Source organism: Quercus robur, chromosome 1 (genome assembly GCF_932294415.1).
Source record: "Quercus robur chromosome 1, dhQueRobu3.1, whole genome shotgun sequence".
NCBI lineage: Eukaryota > Viridiplantae > Streptophyta > Magnoliopsida > Fagales > Fagaceae > Quercus > Quercus robur.
Window position 1 is genome coordinate 11,691,972 of NC_065534.1, and position 23,498 is coordinate 11,715,469.

At 31.7% G+C, this 23,498-nt stretch overlaps 1 protein-coding gene and 1 long non-coding RNA gene across 4 annotated transcripts; both read left to right on the forward strand.

Moving 5' to 3' along the window:
- Positions 1 to 685: 685 nt before the first annotated feature.
- Positions 686 to 1,700, forward strand: LOC126720913 (NDR1/HIN1-like protein 3). Its single transcript, XM_050423783.1, has one exon. It carries the CDS (start codon positions 805 to 807, stop codon positions 1,441 to 1,443), a length of 639 nt encoding a protein of 212 aa, XP_050279740.1. The 5' UTR covers positions 686 to 804; the 3' UTR covers positions 1,444 to 1,700.
- An 18,286-nt stretch (positions 1,701 to 19,986) lies between these two features.
- On the forward strand, positions 19,987 to 23,467 carry LOC126720917 (uncharacterized). Of its 3 annotated transcripts, none has more exons than XR_007653729.1 (8): positions 19,987 to 20,565; positions 20,639 to 20,713; positions 21,136 to 21,710; positions 21,797 to 21,969; positions 22,061 to 22,160; positions 22,373 to 22,468; positions 22,886 to 22,947; positions 23,085 to 23,467. It is a non-coding gene; the product is annotated as an uncharacterized LOC126720917 (long non-coding RNA). The 3 variants fall into 3 exon arrangements; XR_007653730.1 differs by lacking the exon at positions 23,085 to 23,467 and having other exon boundaries at positions 21,136 to 21,186; positions 21,328 to 21,710; positions 22,886 to 23,064; XR_007653728.1 differs by lacking the exon at positions 23,085 to 23,467 and having other exon boundaries at positions 19,990 to 20,565; positions 21,136 to 21,186; positions 22,886 to 23,059.
- Positions 23,468 to 23,498: the final 31 nt, after the last annotated feature.

The following is a 23,498-nucleotide window of genomic DNA, read 5'->3' on the forward strand; positions in this document are numbered from 1 at the left end:
AATTGTCTAAAATGTGCCTGTGCAAGAAATTGATGGCGAAGACTTTGGCGAGTCAACCAGGGTCATCTACTACGAAATTTGGGTGCCATTTACAAGTCAATTAGTTTTTGCTTCTGCGATGTTGCTTTCGCCCCCATTATTACTACAATTGATTTAAGTCTCAATTCAAATCAAACACGTTTGTATGTAGCTTTGTTCAACTATAATCAGATCATACACTAAAGTGGATGGATTCCCTTTTTTAGTTTTGAGTGTATGTCATTGTCGAAATCCTTTTAAACTCTCGTGTATGTCATTTTTATGCGCACTTTAAGGTGCATTATTATTAATTTATTATCAGCTTTTTGATTAGTCACTCTTGGCCGCTGGTTATTACAAAACACTGCCTACGCTGTAACGCGGGGATGAGTGAAGCGCACACTGCTATTTCACATTGGAAGGTTTCTGTTTTTAACTATAAAAGGAATCGATATCAAAAAAAAAAAAATGGAATCTCACGGGAAGTTACTCATAGAGTCATAGGAAGCTCATAGGAAGCTCATAGGAAGTATGTTTGTAATGTAACTATTGGCTTAGAGCTTCCCATTTAGAAGAAGCGGTACGCGTAAACTAATAGTGATAGCAAAAATACGAAAAACACTTTACGCGTTACATTGCATATAAAAAGCTTTAGCTATCGTTCCCTTTTCATTGATTTCCATAACTGAATTATCTGTCACAGAGAGAGAGAGAGAGAGAGAGACAACATCAGCAGCTTTAGCTGTTAGTACTGTATAAGCTATAACACAATAACCAACATTCTCTATGGTGTCCCCCAACAGCTATTCAACTCAGCCCTCAACCACCGAGGATTCTGCTCATTACAACTTCCTTCGCCGTTTGATCTTTGTGCTGCTCTCTTTTTTCGTCATAATTACCCTTGTGATCTACATTGCATGGCTTATTCTTAAACCACTATCTCCGGACTTCGAAGTCGACTCTTTCACGGTCTCTAATTTCACTGTTTCCGGCTCACAAATAAGGGGGAAATATGATATCCAATTCACTGTGAGAAACCCCAACAAGAAAGTAGACTTTAATGTCGAAATTTTCGATATCCGTGTGAATTATAGGAGAACCCGTCTTTCTCAGAACTCAGGGGCATCTCGGCATCTGTTTCTGGAGAAGTCGAATCAAACTAGTGTTAAGGCCGAGTTGGACCCGAATTTGAGTCGTTATGTGAGGAAAAATGACTTGGAGAACTTGGGTCAGAACTTAAGCGGGGGTGTGATTTGTTTTGACGTGAGGATGCCTGTTTCAACAACATTTACTTATGGAAATTGGCCTAGAATCGAAAGATCAATGCTCGTTTATTGCAAGAATCTGAGGGTTACATTCTCGTCTTCTAAGTTGGTTGGTAAGCTCATAGACAGAAGAGAGGATTGCTTAGTACTTTCTGACTAAACATAGGGGAGTCATTCATTAGTTTTCTTGCACGGTCAACACAAAGGTTATTGGTTCATTTAATTAGTTAAATTAGGTGAGTTGCAATTTGCAAGTTGCTTTTTTTCTCTTATTTTTTGAATGTGAATTCATTCATTTGTTGTTCACATTTTGGGGTGTGCCTAGATAGAGATTACCTTTTCAATTTCCGCTGTCACTGTGTACGGTTTATAACTTCACGCGTAAATACTACAAATTAAAGATACCATTCCTTATTCTTTCGCTTTTTGTCGCACTTTCTTTTCCTTTTTCTGCCTTCAATATTGTGTGGTTGAAATGACGTCGAAATTTTATGGAAAATGATGTATACAGGTGATGGGTGGTGAGAGAAATGAAGCCAATAATGCTTCCACAATTCAATGCAGAATTTTCTCCGCCACTTCTTTTCTTCGAGTAATTATTAGATGTTTTTGTAGCACGATTTTTTTTAAAACATTTTTGGGTAGATTTTACTAATTAGAATTATAGTATAATCTATAATGAATGTGAGAGCAAAGAATATTGTGTCACTGTATTATGAAAATACTTAATAATTTTCTCTTTTATTCACTCCAAAAACAATAAATTATGGTGCAAAACTCATGGTTTACACACTTCAATAGTCCAATACCAGCATACTACATCAACTTTCACAAATTAAAGAATTGAAGTCCCACACAATCATTCCCATAGGCAGAAATAAATTGAACATGGGGCCATGATCCTCCCAAAAATTATATAATCCTCTAATAATGGGTAAAACTAAGATCCCAAGTTCCCAACTCTGTTTTTTAAAGTGATGCTCCCCCCCTTTCCGGGCCTCTTCCCCAAATTCCAATTCCTTTCACTAGTCTTTTCCATTCTCTTCGCAACAAATCAGTTTCTAACTTTTACCCTTAACTTTTAGTCTTTTATACTAACTTTTATTATCGCAGTTCTTTAGAATCTAAATTCAACTTTTCCTACTAAAGTAACTACAAAATTTATTATAAAATGTTTACAAATTAATGTGTCCATAAAAGTAATTTGTGGATTTTTACAATTTAATTGATGAAATTTGAATTACTTTATTATGATTGGTGATACATCAATTTATAAGCATTATACTCTAAAATTTAGAATGTCTTTATCATCATTTTTTCCCAAAACTCTTACAATATTCTTCCACATTCCAACCACCCAATAGACTCTCTCTCTCTCTCTCTCTCTCTCTCTCTCTCTCTCTCTCTCTCTCTCTCTCTCTCTCCATTACCGCAAGGACGGAACTAGGATTTGGAAATGAGGGGGGCCAAAGTATTAAAAAAAAAATTAGTATAGACCAAACTTAACATAAGCTTGTTCAATTGCATTGTGTTAATTAATATATTCGTGGTAATTCTAGATTATTCAATAATGAACTATTACCAATTTTATATATGGTGATTTTTCAAAAATTTATTTGATGGATTTTAGAAATTGGGACATCAAACTAGATGTTGACAATACTGCATTTTCAATATGAGCTTCTAAATTATTTTGAATTTTTCTTAATAAAAAAAATCAAAATTGAACATTATTTTTCCATGATCTTAAAAAAAGGCAACAATAATTAATTATAAGGAATTTATCCTACATCTACCTAACCATTTAAATAATATTTTGACATAAGATTGACAAATTTCTCTCATTTTTTAAAAAGTAACACTATCAAACAATTTATTACAGCAAACTCATTATATAATTTTTTAAAAATAAACATTATTATTACAACAAACACAACTAAAAACTTTTTAAAAAGTAACTTAAAAAAAACAACATTAAGCGTTTCACAGTTCACACCATATGAACTAAAAATCATACATTTGATAATGCCAAATTTGTGCTTTACTTTTTGTTATTAATATTAGTTTGTTTACAGGTAATTCATGTTATTCTTGGGACAGTTGGGTTTCTTTGTCTACATGTAATTCATATTATTTTTTGGACAACTGGGTTTCTTTGGATCAGATTTGTGCTTTATTATTATTATTATTATTATTTTATTATCCAAAAGTTATTGTAATTATTCTTCAGCAACTAGGCAAAAAAGATAGAATAGAACATATACTTTTGGATTTCATGGGCCAATTTATAATTTTTTGGAGGGATGGGGCCAAGATTGCATATTTTGGGGCAAATTGAAAATTTTCTTTGTGTACACACATACTGTGAATTTTTTTTCCAATTTTCTTTTTTTTGGGGGGGCGCAACGCCAGCCCAAGGCTAGCTAGGTTCGTCTCTGCATTACCTCTTCCTTACTATGCTTTCACATAATCACGTTATCATGAACTCCACCATCTTTCTCAACAAAGAGTTTTCTTACTTGAAGCTAAGTGAATCTTGAGTAGTACAAAAATTTTCATTCCCTTCTTCATTTCTACTTTACTTAAATTTTTATTTATTTGTCATGATTTTTCTTTGTTAGTTTAATTTCTACTTAGTTGAGAGATATAGAATTTATTTTGAATTTATTTTTGACTGTATTAGTCTTATTTGATGGAATTTAAATTCTATTTATTTTATAGTTGCTTATAATGAATCAATGATTTTGTTATATTTAATTTTTATTAATATTATATTTTCTTGTAGATGTAGTCTTCAAGTGATAACCTTGTTGTAATGACATCCATTATAGCATCCCATGTCTGCGTTTTGAACTCCACCCCACCTCCCCTATTCTCTCTCTCTCTCTCTCTCTCTCTCTCTCTCTCTCTCTCTCTCTATATATATATATATATATATAAATATAAAGAATATGAGAAACTTAGGAGGGAAATGACCTTAAGATGTTCAGTTATGTTAGTAATTTCAATGCTAAATAAAATTACACTAATTAAAATTTTTTAACAATAATCTACTTATATATACTTTGAATTTTTCTTAAATTGCTGATTAACATGATAGTTTACCTCAACTCCCAAACCAAAATTCCTAGTTCTACCCGTAATCATTCCCCACATCAGACTAAAGAACCAACAAACCAAAATTAAAATCTCATTCTCCTCTTAGAACTGAAGAAAAATCAAACCCCATCTCGCCAAAAAAAGGCATCTTCAGATTAAGACTTTCCCTTTAAAAAAAAAAAAAAAAAAAATTAAGGAAAAAAAAGGGACGGTGGAAAGGGATTTAATTCGTCTTTTGCTGGACGTACGTAGAGAGACTCTAGCTAGTTACCTTTTTAATCCATATAATATTCCATGCAATTGTACAGTTAACAACGGACAATATATAGACTTTTTTTTATATCAAGTTAATGAGTTAACAATGAGGTAGGTAATTACATTCAGTAGTCTCATTTGTCTCTCTAAATATATAAATTTAGGGATAATTACACTTTACCCACTTGTGATTTGCCTCTAATTTGATTTGCCTACCCGTGATTTCAATTTTGACACTTTACCCACTTGTGATTCCCTCCGTTAATAATCCGTAACCCACCTCTGTTAAAAAAGAGGGGTAAATAAGTCTTTTTACACCCATTTTATGTCTCTCTCCTCCCAAAAAAAAAAAAAAAAAAAAAAAAAAAAAAAAAAAAAAGAGAAAAACAAGATTAAAATATGATATTGGTTCCTCATCATTCACAAACATGAAGAACATGCACAATCATGAAGAAGATACACCCAGAAAATTAATATAAATCAAATGAAGCAAAACCATGAGAGAGAGTTCTTCGTCTTCTTCCTTATACTTATTTTTTTGTGCCTGAACTAAGAAATTTATTAAAATCAAAGCATAACACAATTTACAACATGACAACAGGGAGGATCAACAATTTCCAGCACTTAATTTCTAAAGTTTTGATTTTCAACATCCAAGATCTCACTCACACAAAGCCATTGTATATACATTGGCAGCACCTAAGGGGAGGATCGGCAAAGCTTGACCAAGGGAATAGAGATATGAGAGAGGAAGGTTTCAAAGCCAAACAACAAACCCACCAGAAAATATCACAACATCGTGAACAGTAGAATAAAAATTACTTGATTTGCTGAAACAGATCAAACGGCGGCGCATTCTCCTTGATCGAACAGCGATGGAGGTCAGATCGAACGGCGATGGAGGTCAGATCGAAGGGCGATGGAGGTCAGATCGAACGGCGATGGCTTGGATTCGAAAGGGGTGGAGGTAAGATCGAACAACGATGGAGACGGCAATGGAGGTCAGATCGAACGGCGATGGCTTGGATTCGAAAGGGATGGAGGCCAGATCGAACGGCGGTGCATTCTCCTTGGTCAGATCGAACAGCGATGGAGGAACTCAGATAGAAACAACGTCCCTCATTGTTAGTCTCTGCCTTGGATCTGGTCGGACGCATTCTTGGATAACTTCACAGATGACATCAAGCTCATTATTTCTTTTTTCTTTTTTTTTTGATAACCGGTCAGAAAAGCTTATTATTTCTAAAGGACTTGAGTGTCGGATCAATCAGGTAGATGCTCCGCTTGTCATTTAAATATTCAGCTGCCTGGCAAGTTGATGATGAGTTTTTTCTCTACAAGTATTCAAGAATTCATGTATATTACTTATTAAGGGGGCCTCACTAAAAGATTTAGATCTTTAGACTAAATTACAACTTACCCATCTTTTTTTTTTTTGAGATAAACTTACCCAGTTAAGTTTTAGATCTTTAGATTTAGATCTGGGTTTTCAACTTTTCTGGGTTTCCAGTTTTTGGACATGAAGAGTTTCAATTCTTGTTGTTTAAACTCTTATGGGTTTCTAGTTTTTGGACATCAGGAGTTTCAATTTTTGTTGTTTGAACTTTTCTAGGTTTTCCACTTTTCTGGGTTACTAGTTTTTGGACATGAGGGGTAGGAGATTTGATTTGATTTATTTGAACGTTGTTGAGTTAGATTATGAGTTTTAATTTTTATCTAATTTTTCTCATACGGCTTTATCATGCTTTCAGATGTATAATTTAGTTTATTTGTGGTTAAGATGATAAGTTCAAATACAAGTTGAAGTTCTAAGAAATTGCATAATATTTTTTTACCAATAGCACATTTTGATCTTGTTTTCTCTTGAATTTTTAAGTGTTTTATGTTTTGGGAGGAGAGAGACATAAAAATGATGTAAAAATACATATTTAACCTTCTTTTTAACGGAGGTGGGTAACAGAGCCTTAACAGAGAGAATCACATGTGGGTAAAGTGTCAAAATTGAAACCACGGGTAGGTAAATCAAATTAGAGGCAAACCACAGGTGGGTAAAGTGTAATTATCCCATAAATTTATAAGAAAACTATCTTATATTTAGTTATTTTCATGAGTTGTAACTTGTGATTCTGAATTTTAATATTTATCAAAATCAGTGATCCCCCAAAAAACAATGCATACATTGAATATTATATTGAACAAAGCAAAAATAAATTGTGGGAATTAGATATAAAATTTGCTTAAGTTATTTTTGGATAAAACATGGGTTAGCAACACTCATGAACGAAAGTGAGGGGAAAAAATAAAGAAAAAAACATGGGTCAGCAGACTCAGCATAGAACTTGATGAACCGAGAGAATCGGGGAACATTCCGTCAGGTTTCCTCATTTGGGAGTTGCTATCTGATCATCATAACGCTCATTGACTAAAACTCAACATCGCAAAGGATGGTAATTGGGCAAAGAAGCTCTAGGTGATGAAATTTTTTATTTGACTGTATTTTTTTTCCTCCTTTTTGTTGAGATAGAATTGACTTTGTATTAAGCTTTAGCTGCAAACTGTCCCCTATGTTTTCTAGGAAATCTTTCAGTTGGTTGTAAATCCCAAATCTAAGATATATTCTAAAATTCTTGGATAAACATTTTGTTTTTTGATAGTCATTTTTACACTCATCGTAAATGCTGATATTAGAAATGAACAAATGACTATCAAAGCTTTATCAACCAAAAAAAAAAAAAAAAAAAAAGCTGTACAATTAGGTTCTTCAAAGTCTAATAAGTTGTTTCTAAAAAAATTGACTAATGGTTCATAATTAAAGAATTTTTTATATCACTAATAAGACTTTTGTTAATCAATGTCCTAAGGATACTAGTTAAGTTGTATTTAATCCTCCATTAAGTAAAGCCTTTTTCTCTCTATATGAAAACAAATACTCACACATAAACCACAATTAATTTAGGAAAATTCTATGTTTACACTGTACTTGTAAATTGTAATATATATGAACTTACATTATAAACATACAAAAAAGAAAAATATTGTACATATTTGTAAAAAGTGGTAAATGTTTGACACTTTTTTTGTCTATCATGTAAATTTACATTGCAAGTATAATGTAAACATATAAAGGTCCAAAAATTTAAATATACAAAATTACAAAATAATAAATTATTGACAAGTAGGTATTATAATTTATAATTGAATGTTTATTATTTTTTAATTGGTTCCCTTAATACACTTCTTATCAAGACCCAAGTGATTAGAGTTTTAAGAAGAGTATGTTGAATGTAGGGAATTAACCCGAATTCCCAACCTGTGAGAAACAAAAAAATAGAGAAAATACACACTAAAGAAAAACAATCACATGCACAAGATAATATTTACGTAGTTCGGCAATTTGCCTACGTCCACGAAGTTGCAGGAATTTCACTATTATCAGAGAAAAATATAAAATTGCGGCTACAGTTTTTCTTCTCTCTCAAAAACACGGCAACCACAAACCCTAATCACTAAATTGCGTTTTCTACACAAAACGGGCCAAAAAAAAATTTCTCGGGGGCAACCAGCTTCGGCTTAGGCCGATCCATGGACTAAACCTCAGAAAATCTCCCATTAAAAACCATGCAACATTATTCGGGTTGGGTCAGGTCGTCGAACTGAATCAAACAAAATTAGGCTCCACAAAGCCCAACATTGAATTACTCTCAAATTTTTAGAATATCCTAATTCTCAACCTATCTTCTAGTAGACCAAGCAAACAAGATTGAGAGTCTGAGATTCCAAGAAAAAAGAGAGAGATAATATCGATTCTTTTTGTTGATCAGAAATGGAGGAAGATAAGGGTTTTTACGTGGTGAATTTGGAAGATAAAAATAAAATTTTGAAACACCATAATCTGAAGCATAATTACAGTGATCATGAGCTCCAACTGGCTGATCTACCCTCACAACCAATGCAAGATATGAAGAGAGAGACCACCATATCCAATGCTACCAAATCCAACAACCCTCAAACTGAAGAAAATGGTTGGGTTAATTATCATCTTCTATTGTCCATTGGCTTTGGGCTCTTCATGACCTCTATTTGCATTCTTATGTATCCATCTATGGTTGATGATTCTCCATTACTAGAAATCTAAGTTGATTATGTATTTCTCTCACCCTTCAACATCTTGGCATCTCAATATACCACCAATTGCAACGTTAGCTTCTATGTCACAAACCCTAGCAACCAGGCAAGCTTTTCGTACAGTAACATTGTTGCTTTAGTTTTCTTCAAGGAGAAGCTTTATTAATTACAATTCTTGCACCCTTTTATCGATTAGGGCACTAAGGACCAGACTTTTGTTAACGCAAGCTTAAATCATTCACATGTAGTTGTTGACTATCGTGAACTGGAAAATCAAAAAGATAACTTAGTCGATTCGAGGTGACTAGCCTCCTGAACTTTAGAGGGATAATAGAGTTTTTGGTTTAATTTCTGCTTCATTCATTCATAATTCCTATGTACATAAATACTAGTGAGGAGATAATCCTCATCACCACAAATTCCTAAAGCATAGGACCCAACTCCTATTTGAATTGAAGTGCAAATATTAATCCTAATCCTAATCCTAATTTATTGCAGAAATTCTCATCCTAATCTACTGCAAATCTACTGCATAAGTTTATTTGAATTCAACTTGAAAACCATCATCCTTATCTCCTTATATTGTTATCCACGTGCAATGCAATCTCCTTTTGGTGTTGTTTGAACCATAGCATTCCCTTCCCCTTGAAGGCGAATCTTGTCCTCAATATTCTAGTGAGGGAATAGTGTTTTTCCTCCATATGCTTCTGCTTCATCAAGAGTATTAAGTAGGAAGACTTGTTGCGTGGTCTTACAATGGTGTCCAAGTCCGAATTTTTCATCGCAGTTATAGCAAAGTCCCTTCTTACGTTTGCCTTGCATCTCGAACCATGATAATTTTTTGAATGTTACTGAAGGTAATATTTGTGAGTTACTTGTTGGATTTGGACCGGATCTTGGTTGGGGTAAAGGAATGAGACTGGTTTTGGGTGGCGGTTTACCAGTGCGTTGGAGTTTCTCCTCTTGTAATCGAGCTAGGTTGGTAGCATGAACAAGTGTTGTAGGACAAAACAACTACACCTCTGATCGTATTTCATCCTTTAATCCTCCTATGTAACTCCCTATCAAAGCTTTCTCCGGCCATTCTTGCACTCGAGATACTATTCGCTCAAATTGGGCTTGATATTCTCTAACTGTTCCTGTTTGGCAAAGTTTGGCTAAAGCCTCGTCAAAGTCCTCATAATCAGAGGGTCCAAAACGAACACACAAGTCATGTGTAAATTCTTCCCATGAAACATTCGTTTGTGTTTTCTCAAACCACTGGTACCATTGGAGAGCGACAACCTATAGGTGGAAGGAAGCGAGCGTCATCTTTTCCTCATCTGCAATTTTCTGGTACTTTAAAAAATTTTCTACCTTGTAAATCCACCCGGTGGGATCTTCACCATTGAATTGAGGAAAGTCTACTCGGGAAATTTGGGTTTGTACACCCCCAATTGTTCCTCCTTGAGTTCCCTCTGAGCTGCTGTTACGATTGGGTGAACTTCCTTTAGGATTATGATTCTGGTTGGTTGAACCTTCTTCATGACGGTTGTTGTGAGGAGTAGTATTATTTTGGATGTCCATTCCTTCAATTCTTCATCCCATTTGAGCAATAGCATTAGAGAGAGCCTCCATGGTTTTCTTTATATTAGTAAACTCTTTAACAAACTCTTCCCTTTAGGCTTCAACCTACCCCCGAATAGAGTGATTACTAACTTCCAAGGCTGATATGCGGTCGTCATCGATTGTGGAATGTGTGGGTGGTGGATTGGGGTTGTTCGTCATGTGGCTCTGATACCAAATGTTGTGAACTGGAAAATCAAAAAGATAACTTAGTCGATTCGAGGTGACTAGCCTCCTGAACTTGAGAGGGATAATAGATTTTTTGGTTTAATTTTTGCTTCCTTCATTCATAATTCCTACGTACATAAATACTAGTGAGGAGATAATCCTCATCACCACAAATTCCTAAAACATAGGACCCAACTCTATTTGAATTGAAATACAAATATTAATCCTAATCCTAATTTATTGCTTCCTTCATTCATAATTCCTACATACATAAATACTACTGAGGAGATAATCCTCATCACCACAAATTCCTAAAACATGGGACCCAACTCTATTTGAATTGAAATACAAATATTAATCCTAATCCTAATTTATTGCAGAAATTCTCATCCTAATCTACTGTAGATCTACTACAGAAGCTTATTTGAATTCAACTTGAAAACCATCATCTTTATCTTCTTATATTGTTATCTACGTGCAATGCAATCTCCTTTTGGTGTTGTTTGAACCATAGCATTGACAATTGGGTCCTAAATGCTGTTGAGGAAGCTGATAGGAGTCATGGTTAATTAGGCTGTGCTTTTAAATGTAAAGGTGGAGACTTTGGTTCATCGTAACCCTGGAACATCATGGAAATGGAGATGACGTATGCAATCTCAATTTGCTGCTTGAAGATTGATAGTGAGGCTTTCCTTTTCAATTCTAATTGAAAATCTTCTCCATGGTACTTTTTTTGCGTAGGAAAGTAAATAATGACTAGCAAACCAGATGTCTAATACAAGTTCTTATACAATAAATTTCCATTTCTGAGATTTTTTCATGTAAGGTCTACTTTGAGACATTGGATCGATGTGATAATTAACTCTTCTTTTCTTTTTCTTTTTTCTTGGTCGCTGAGATATCCAACTTCTGTTTGATCAATTTTTTTTTTTTTAAGAATTAATATATCATATTGTGTTTGTGAATGATTAGATTAAAAAGAGTGTCTTGACTAATCTCTATATATATTTATTAAAGCAAAATTAAATAACTATTGTGGACTACAAAACCATAAGATTAGTAGCACTATAAATCAATGACATTTCAATCAAAAAAAAAAAGAAGAAGAAGAAATCAGTGACTTTATTATGCTATGATTTCCATGCTTATAGATTTTCTTGGTGGTGAAGGTTAACATGTATTGTATGTCATCCATGCATGGACTGAAACATTGGGCCCGTGGCACGTTTGATCTTTTAAGGTAAAGAAACAATGATAATAAGTTAATTTAATTATTCAGCAAAAAAAAAAAAAACGTTAATTTAATTATTTGTAGATTCTGATTTTCTTTAAAGAAAAAATTTTTGGATTAATTTCCCAGCTCTTGGCGTCATGGGCATAAGTACTTGTATTAGTTTTTTTTTTTTTTTTTTTAATAGGACATGTATTGGGCCTCTTGTATTGGGTTAGAATGAATAGAACATATCATATTATATTATATATAATAAAAGTTGGGCTTAGATGCCATGGTTGCGCCAAGAGGCAGCACCAAATTGCAAAATATTTCTTAGATTTTTAGATTTTAAGAAATAATATATATAAGTTTTCTTCAATTATAATTTCTAAGTGGATAGAATTTTTTTTCAACTATAATTTCTAAGTGAATAAAAATCTTAATTTGATTCAAGCTAAATTACACTTGCTGTATTTCTAAGTGGATAAAAACAAAAATCATAACAATTAAAAGCCGTTTGTTACCTTGGCACCCAGATTGGAATATTATCGGTCCACATCTTTATTTTCTATTTATATGGAGATCACGGTTCTTAACTAAGTTTTTAAATAATAATAATAAATAATAAATAAATAGAAGAAGAATACTAAAGGGTTAATAAAGACCCAGCAATAGTTAGGTCATGTGTGTATATAAAATTCTTTAGACTTTTGACTTTAATTAGCTTTAAACTTTTTGTTCATATAAAATTCTTCAATGTGGAGTGTGTGTATGTATATATCAAATAATTCATAATTAATACCCATCAATCATACGGTTATTTTGCGCTGTTATTCTCTTCTTCTACCTATAATCTCTATTATTCTCTTTTTCTACCTACAATCTTACAAGTACATATTTGTTTACTCTACTTTTTTTTTTCCATCAAATTGAATATATTTTGTGTATTTGTTTAGGTTGATTTCCTTAAGTTTAATCCAATTTAGAGAATTGTTAGATATTGTCAATTGATTTTTTTTTTTTTAATGTTAGTTTGATTGTTTAGAAATTATATAAGAAATTGAGCTTTCATGTCTAATTAACTAAGAAATTCATTTTTTAGTTTTACGGTAACTCTTAGTCTGTGAATCTGTGATTGATGTTTGAAAATATTAATTTATGTACTACATATGTAGGTCAGTTAATTATGTGTTTCTGAGGCTTACTCAGTTAACTATGTTTTTTTAAAATATTTTTTGTTTTGGTAAATAACTAAATACTCGGTTAACTATGTTATTATTTCCGAGGCTTACTTGGTTTATTATGTATTTTTGAGGCTTAATAAATACTGTAAATATTATTATTTTTTAAATATATTATACTCTTTGCAATTGTTGTGCATCTTATTAATATGTTATTATGCTTTTGATTGTTGAATGGTGTAAAATTTTTTAATTTTTCAAAAATTTTACTTTTCATTTTTCTCTATCAAAATTTCTTTTGTTTTTAGGTAAATGCTAATTATTTTTTTATATTATTTTATTAGAATGGAAAGACAAAATAAAAGATATGATCTCTTGGATGAAATCAACACTGAAAAAGACAATTGGAATATTAGAGTTAGAGTCACAAGAATGTGGGAAGTTCTTAATATTAAAACAAATAATGAACTTATGAGTGTTGATTTGGTGCTGCTTGATGAGAAGGTAAGTTTTGAAATAAAATAATAAAATTACTTTTAGCTCTTCAAATGCAATTGAATTATATTTTCTTGATAAGCTTATTCTCATTTTTTCAGGATAATCTTATTCATGCAAGTATTAGAAAATCATTTGTTAATCATTTTAGAGATATACAAAAAGGTAAAATTTATCGAATAAAATATTTTGGAGTTGTCGAAAACAAGGATGCTTATAGGATTGTGAATCACAAGTACATGATAAGATTTTATGCAACAACATCTGTGAAGTTGTTAGAAACAAATGATGAACTTATTGCAAAACAAAAATTTGAATTGGTTCCATTTGATGAGCTGAAGTATCTTGCTAACAAAAACACAACACTAATAGGTAATTTTGATTATACATTTATACTTAAAATATAGTTATATACTATTATCTTCATAACTCATGATTTTGATTAAGCACTTTATTGTTTGTAGATGTAATAGGAGAAATCGTAGGAATTTCTCCCATGGAAAAGATAGATGTGCGTGGAAAAAATTGAACAAAAGGCTAATTGAACTTCAAGATAACATGTTAGGTAGATATTAATGAATATATTACTTAGATTTGTACATTTTGTCAAGAGATAAATTTTTAATTATCTAACAAAAATGTGTATGCAAGAGGGAAAAAATTAGAATCACATTTTGGGATAAATTTGCAAAGGCAATTAATGAAGAAATATGTTTTGATAATTTTGTGCAGCTTATTATAATTATCACATCAACCATTGTTAAGACATATATGAGTAAGCAATTCTTTCTTTTGATATACATGATATGTGTTTAAACATCATAATTTAAACTATTTATGTATGAATGATGGTAGGGAAATTATCGTTGTCTTCTATTGGGATCCAATAAATTACATTTAATAATATGTAAAAGCTATAGTATGAACATCAAACTACCTTTCTCAGAAATAAATAAATAAATAAATCAAACTACCATTGTTCCAATAAAGGAGAACTGTAAGATTCTAATCATTCATATCTTTGATGATTGGTGAAAGGATGAGTTCAAATCCATGCCAGATATCCCCATATAAATATTATTACTAAAAGTCTATGCTTAAAATTGATTTTCATTTTCTTCTTCTTTTTTCATGATTTTTTTTAAAATTATTTATATCCCAACTAACTTCAATTGAGAAAGAATATAATATTTCTTATTTTTTAATGCCTTTCAAAGGTTTTGCAAACCTGTACAAAGAACATAAGAGTCAACAATATCGGAATTCACATAAGTTGTACTTGAACTTTGTTAAGTTACTAAGAATTCTTTCCTACAAGTTGTAAAAGGGAATTTTGGCTTTAAAAAAATTCACTAAGGATTCATTTGAAAAAAATCTCTAACAAAAATAATTAGCTACTCTACTAGGCAATACATGTGTGCATGTTTCAGCAAGGATGGATGCCAACTTTATCACAAAAATACACTACAAGAAAACTGAACTATTGCGGCGGACCTATTGCGGCGGGTGCAAAAACCGCCGCTATAGGTCGCCTATTGCGGCGCTTTTTTGGCCCGCCGCTATACATGAGATCTATTGCGGCGTTCTATATGCCCGCCGCAATAGCTCTAGTATTTGCGGCGCACTATAGCGGCGGGCCAATGACCCGCCGCAATAGACCTGTTTTAGAGGCGCTAAACTTAGATATAGCGGCGGGTCAACGACCCGCCGCAATATGTACCCCTTTTTGCGGCGGGTTGGACCGCCGCAATAGACCTTTAAATTTCCATCTATTTTTTTTGCCTTCCTACTTAAAGATCAAATAGTAAATTACACCCGATTGGCATAAAAATTGGCATGCATGTTAATAACATATAGAAAATGTGATCCAACGGTTGGATTTTCAAAATTTGAATTCAACAATAAGTTATTGGTTGGTGTAACATTTTTTAGAGATACATCAAGTGTAACTTGAACCCAACGCTATATTTCTTAATTCAATGTGAATTTTGACAAATCTACCGTTAGATTACATTATCTTCATATATTTTTCATGCATACAAAATTTCAAGGTGATTAAAGATTAATAGTCTTGTCACCAATCAATTGTTTAAATTCAAGTTTTTATAATTTAAAATAACGCATAAAAGATAAGTTTAAAGACAATATGGTAAATTACACCCGATTAGCATGAAAATTGGCATGCATGTTAAGAACAAATAGAAAATGTGATCCAACGGTTGGATTTTCAAAATATGAATTAAACAAGAAGTTATTGGTTGGTATAACATTTTATAGAGTTACATCAAGTATAACTTGAACCCAACGCTATATTTCTTAATCCGATGTGAATTTTGACAAATCTACCGTTAGATTACATTATCTTCATATATTTTTCAAGCATACAAAATTTCAAGGTGATCAAAAATTAATAGTCATGTCATCAATCAATTGTTTAACTTCAAGTTTTTGTAATTTAAAATAACGCATAAAAGATGAATTTAAAGATCAAATGGCAAAATACACCCGATTGGCATGAAAATTGGCAAACATGTTAAGAACATATAGAAAATGTGATCCAACGGTTGGATTTTCAAAATTTGAATCCAACCATAAGTTATTGGTTGGTGTAACATTTTTTAGAGTTACATTAAGTGTAACTTGAACCCAACACTATATTTCTTAATTCGATGTGAATTTTGACAAATCTATCATTAAATTACATTAGTTTCAAATATTTTTTATGCATACAAAATTTCAAGATGATCAAAGATTAATAGTCATGTCATCAATTAATTGTTTAAATTCAAGTTTTTGTAATTTAAAATAACGCATAAAATATAAGTTTAAAGATCAAATGGTAAATTACACCCGATTGGCATGAAAATTGGCATACATGTTAAGAACAAATAGAAAATGTGATCCAACGGTTGGATTTTCAAAATATGAATTAAACAAGAAGTTATTGGTTGGTATAACATTTTTTAGAGTTACATCAAGTATAACTTGAACCCAACGCTATATTTCTTAATCCGATGTGAATTTTGACAAATCTACCGTTAGATTACATTATCTTCATATATTTTTAAAGCATACAAAATTTCAAGGTGATCAAAAATTAATAGTCATGTCATCAATCAATTGTTTAACTTCAAGTTTTTGTAATTTAAAATAACGCATAAAAGATGAATTTAAAGATCAAATGGTAAATTACACCCGATTGGCATGAAAATTGGCAAACATGTTAAGAACATATAGAAAATGTGATCCAACGGTTGGATTTTCAAAATTTGAATCCAACCATAAGTTATTGGTTTGTGTAACATTTTTTAGAGTTACATTAAGTGTAACTTGAACCCAACGCTATATTTCTTAATTCGATGTGAATTTTGACAAATCTATCATTAGATTACATTAGCTTCAAATATTTTTTATGCATACAAAATTTCAAGGTGATCAAAGATTAATATCATGTCATCAATTTATTGTTTAAATTCAAGTTTTTGTAATTTAAAATAACGCATAAAATATAAGTTTAAAGATCAAATGGTAAATTACACCCGATTGGCATGAAAATTGGCATACATGTTAAAAACAAATATAAAATGTGATCTAACGGTTGGATTTTCAAAATAATAATTCAACAATAAGTTATTGGTTGGTGTCATATTTTTTAGAGTTACATCAAGTGTAACTTGAACCCAACCCTATATTTCTTAATTCAATGTGAATTTTGACAAATCTACCGTTAGATTACATTATCTTCATATATTTTTCATGGATACAAAATTTCAAGGTGATCTAAGATTAATAGTCATGTCATCAATCAATTGTTTAAATTCTGGTTTTTGTAATTTAAAATAACGCATAAAAGATAAGTATAAATATCAAATGGTAAATTACACCCAATTAGCATGAAAATTGACATGCAAGTTAAGAATAAATAGAAAATATGATTCAACGGTTGGATTTTCAAAATATGAATTAAACAAGAAGTTATTGGTTGGTATAACATTTTTTAGAGTTACATCAAGTATAACTTAAACCCAACGCTATATTTCTTAATCCGATGTGAATTTTGACAAATCTACCGTTAGATTACATTATCTTCATATATTTTTCAAGCATACAAAATTTCAAGGTGATCAAAAATTAATAGTCATGTCATCAATCAATTGTTTAAATTCAAGTTTTTGTAATTTAAAATAACGCATAAAAGATGAGTTTAAAGATCAGATGGTAAATTACACCCGATTGGCATGAAAATTGGTAAAAATGTTAAGAACATATAGAAAATGTGATCCAACGGTTGGATTTTCAAAATTTGAATCCAGCAATAAGTTATTGGTTGGTGTAACATTTTTTAGAGTTATATTAAGTGTAACTTGAACCCAACGCTATATTTCTTAATTTGATGTGAATTTTGACAAATCTATCGTTAGATTACATTAGCTTCATATATTTGTTATGCATACAAAATTTTAAGGTGATCAAAGATTAATAGTCATGTCATCAATTAATTGTTTAAATTCAAGTTTTTGTAATTTAAAATAACGCATAAAAGATAATTTTAAAGATCAAATGGTAAATTACACCCGATTAGCATGAAAATTGGGATGCATGTTAAGAACAAATAGAAAATGTGATCCAACGGTTGGATTTTCAAAATATGAATTAAACAAGAAGTTATTGGTTGGTATAACATTTTTTAGAGTTACATCAAATATAACTTGAACCCAACGCTATATTTCTTAATCCGATGTGAATTTTGACAAATCTACCGTTAGATTACATTATCTTCATATATTTTTCAAGCATACAAAATTTCAAGGTGATCAAAAATTAATAGTCATGTCATCAATCAATTGTTTAAATTCAAGTTTTTGTAATTTAAAATAACGCATAAAAGATGAGTTTAAAGATCAGATGGTAAATTACACCCGATTGGCTTGAAAATTGGTAAAAATGTTAAGAACATATAGAAAATGTGATCCAACGGTTGGATTTTCAAAATTTGAATTAAACAAGAAGTTATTGGTTGGTATAACATTTTTTAGAGTTATATCAAATATAACTTGAACCCAACGCTATATTTCTTAATCCGATGTGAATTTTGACAAATCTACCGTTAGATTACATTATCTTCATATATTTTTCAAGCATACAAAATTTCAAGGTGATCAAAAATTAATAGTCATGTCATCAATCAATTGTTTAAATTCAAGTTTTTGTAATTTAAAATAACGCATAAAATATAAGTTTAAAGATCAAATGATAAATTACACCCGATTGGCATTAAAATTGGCATGCATGTTAAGAACAAATATAAAATGTGATCTAACGGTTGGATTTTCAAAATAATAATTCAACAATAAGTTATTGGTTGGTGTAATATTTTTTAGAGTTACATCAAGTGTAACTTGAACCCAACCCTATATTTCTTAATTCAATGTGAATTTTGACAAATCTACCATTAGATTACATTATCTTCATATATTTTTCATGCATACAAAATTTCAAGGTGATCAAAGATTAATAGTCATATCATCAATCAATTATTTAAATTCAAGTTTTTGTAATTTTAAATAACGCATAAAAGATGAGCTCAAAGATCAAATGGTAAATTAGACCCGATTGGCATGAAAATTGGCATGCATGTTAAGAACAAATAGAAAATGTGATCCAACGGTTGGATTTTCAAAATATAAATTAAACAATAAGTTATTGGTTGGTGTAACATTTTTTAGAGTTAGATCAAGTGTAACTTGAACCCAGCACTATATTTCTTAATCCGATGTGAATTTTGACAAATTTACCGTTAGATTATATTATCTTCATATATTTTTCAAGCATACAAAATTTCAAGATGATCAAAAATTAATAGTCATGTCATCAATCAATTGTTTAAATTCAAGTTTTTGTAATTTAAAATAACGCATAAAAGATGAGTTTAAAGATGAAATGGTAAATTACACCCGATTAGCATGAAAATTGGCATGCATGTTAAGAACAAATAGAAAATGTGATCCAACGGTTGGATTTTCAAAATATGAATTAAACAATAAGTTATTGGTTGGTGTAATATTTTTTAGAGTTACATCAAGTGTAACTTGAACTCAATCCTATTTTTCTTAATTCAATGTGAATTTTGACAAATCTACCATTAGATTACATTATCTTCATATATTTTTCATGCATACAAAATTTCAAGGTGATCAAATATTAATAGTCATATCATCAATAAATTGTTTAAATTCAAGTTTTTGTAATTTAAAAAAACGCATAAAAGATTAGTTGAAAGTTCAAATGGTAAATTACACCCGATTGACATGAAAATTGGCATTTTAAATTATATTTATTTAAATAGTAGTAAAATATATGTAATTTATTTAAATAGTAATATAACATATATAATTTATTTAAATAGTAATATAATATATATATATATTTATTTATATGACTGTAAGGTTGACTCCAATCACTAGTTCAGTGGTGTGCAGCACATGTTTTGCCCATATGGTCTCGAGTTCGAGACTTTACTTTGTTAATAATTATTTAAAAATTTTAAAACTCTTATTTCATATGTTAAAACCCTAGCAATAGTTTTTTCTCCTAGCCGCCCCCTTCTCCAAATTCTTTTCTCTTCCTCCAGAGCCGTCACCCTCCCTAAATTTTTTTTCTCTCTTCAAGAGACACTACTGTCAAGCATAGTTTGGAAGCTTTTTTTTTTCACTTTGAGCTCTAGTTTAATTGTAGGTCGTTTCCTCTTCCTTTTCCTCTTACTCTGAAATCTGGAACTACCTCTGGATCCCTCCTCATTTCTTACTCAAAAGAACTCAGTCAACGATCCTTCTCCCAACTCAAAATCATCAACTCGATCTCGTAGCCAGGAGGCGTTTGTGCTAATTGAGGAAGAGATAAAAATACCCTAGTAGTTTTTAGGGAAAAATAAAAAATAACCGCCGCTCCTCCTCCGCACGCTCCGCCAATCGCTCCCTCCGACGAGGTTTGCACGATCTTCATAACGGGATTGCCCGAAGACGTGAAGGAGAGTGAGCTGCAAAACCTTCTGCGGTGGCTACCTGGCTATGAAGCTTTTCAGGTTAAATTCAAAGGCGAGAAGCCTATGGGATTCGCTCTCGCCGCCAAAGACGCTCTTCAGGTCTGGACTGTTAGATCTCAAAATTTTTGGATTTTGAATTGAATTATGGTTTTTGATTGATTTTTTGGTGTAGGAGATGGTTTTTGATGCGAGTCGAAGTCGGTGTTGCACACGGAGATGGCGAAGAAGAATCTGTTTGTGAAAAGAGGTGGTGAAAATTGAAACTCAAACTCACTTTGATTTTTCTTAATTTTTTGCCTTTTATTTTATTGCAGTTATATGTGAAATTAGCTTTAGATTAGAGGATAGACTCTAGAGAGTATAAGATTGTTGGATCTTTACATATATATATGTGTGTAGGAATTTTGATTGGAAACCAGTAGAATCGAATTTGTGTGTGTAGGAATTTTGATTGGAAACTAATAAAATCGAAGATTTGTGTGTGTGAGTGAGTGAGTGAGTTTAGGAGTTTTGATTGGAAACTAGTAATATTGAATTTGTGTGTGTGTGTGTGAGAGAGTGATTGTGTGTAGGAATTTTTTGTTACTTAGTTTTGGGTTTTGTTACTTACCTGCGGATTATATATAGTTAACGGGCAGTTAGCTTACAGATTTTAATATTTCAATGCAGGTTGGATATAGGCACATTGATTGTGCTTAAGTTTACGACAATGAGAAGGAGGTAATTTTGCATAACACCAGATATTGTATATCATTTTAGTTGCCATTTCATATCATGACATTTTGTTAAGTCATTCAACTTTGGTTAGATCTACTCTCAAGTGTTTTTTTTTTCCTAAAAATGTTTCTGACCAAATTGCAGGGGTACTATATAGTGCATTTCACCTTTCATGTCACTGTGTGGTCTATGAAGCTTACTGCTTGATTTGCTAAGAAATTACTAAAAGCTAGCAGAAGTAACCATATTCCTTAGAATAATTTAGAAATGGTCAATAGTCATCTCTTTCATCTTCATGGCATAGCTCACTCCTGATATTTTCTAAGTCAACCAAGTGTGGGGCAATGTTAGGATTTAGTTGTGAGCAATTTAATAAATCATGTTAAATATAAATAATTTGATATTGTTATAACACCTCCCTCACATATTTTCGATGATTGGTTGAATCTGATATTGCTTTGGATCCTGGCTCGTCCGTGAACTCCTCCATCGTGGCTACAATGTCCATGCCACCGTCCAAGATCTCAGTTAAAAAAGCCAAATTTGCTCGATCGATCTTCCATCACTTTATTATTATTATTATTCTCCTAACCGACTATCTGTTCTGTTGCAGAGGATGAGAATGAAACGAAGCATTTAGAAGGTCTAGAAGGAGCTGAAACTCGTCTCCGTCTCTTCCAGATTGATCTCCTTGACTACCCCTCCATTCTCCGCGCTGTTAATGGTTATACCGGTGTCTTCCACCTCGCCTCTCCCTGCATCGTCAATCAAGTCCAAGACCCCCACGTTTGTGCTCCGATCCTCCTCTATCTTTAAACATTGGATATTCTCTTGCAGCTGGAATTGATTTAGTTTTACGTGGTTCCTATTTTTCTAGATTAAAACGACAGCGCAGTTAGATGCAGCTCTTTCATTTTTTGGAACTACTGCTTCGGAGGATTTTAAGTTGAATGAATTTGAAGAAGCCTGTGGTGTTGGTATGTCAAATTTTACATGTTTAGGATGATCATTTCGTAGTGTGTTTTTTTGTATGTCAAAATTTGAATTGGAGTGCTTCTCTCTGGCCTGCTGATGGTCTCATTATTTCTTACCCTAATTTAATTTAATTGTTTTGTGTGTCTGTAATTTTATTATGTATTTTCTAACTTCTTCTTTCTGGATATTGATTTTCATTTGTTTTTGCAACCAGGTGTTGAGGTTTCAGTTGAAGAAATTGAACAAGCTGTAAATGAGGTTTTTGAAGAGAATAAGAATGTGATTTTGGAGCAACGCTATTGAACAAATGGTTAGTGACTTTATTCTATGGAATTTCTGATAATTTAATACATGTACTTTGATTTCCTTAATTTTTTAAAATGGCTTATCATATTATGATGTAGACATGTTGTAAATATTGTTACACTTTGACATGGAACAATCTCTTGGACAATTGGTTTGTTAAGGGGTCATATTGTGGGGTATTTGTGTCACTATGCTTGTGTGTGTAGATGCATCACTGATCAACCTTAATTTATTTTTGTATTGCCAATTCAGTTCATGCTATGCCATCTTTTTCTTTTTATTGTGAAATTTTGTGACTATGTGGTTCTGTGATCGTTTGTTCCTGCCTATTCCTAGTTGTAGGCATTTAACCTCTACCATTATGCTGCATGATTCCGTTCTGTTCAGCATTTGAATTTGTGTTCTATTTCTTTGTGTGTAGTGGGTGAATTGATAGGGCACGTTCGGAGGCGGCACCCATGGGGTGATCCAAAAATTGTGAAGGTAATTTTTTTTAAAAAAATTTTTATGTTAACTTCGGTTATGACTGGATCAATTTTTGTTGTTTCACTTTAATAGTGTTTTAACATCATTGATCATACTTTATAGAGACCAACACAACTTTGCTATTTGCTTGTCAGGTTTGTCTGGACATTAGAACAATAAAACTGTCTGCAAATTCTCTTGGGTAGCTTTTTGTTGTACTTTTTTTAAAAATGTTTTGTGTTTAATTATATTGGTTGACTCATCAATCTCTCATTCTCTCTCTCTAAATATAGACACACACATATGTAATCCCAAATTGAACTGTTTTTGGGGTACATGGCTTTGTACTTGTGCAGAGAATGTACCCTGGTTTTGGAAATTTTATGTGTTTTGTATCCTGGAAATTGTTATAGAACATTTTTATATTGTTTGTACGTTAATCTTGTTAAATTTGTGATGCAATCCATCTAGATAGTTAGCACATATTTCATTTGACTTGACTCCATATTATGTATAGTAATGATGCAGTAGCCTGATGTATTAACATTACTCATTAGCTTATAGCAGCA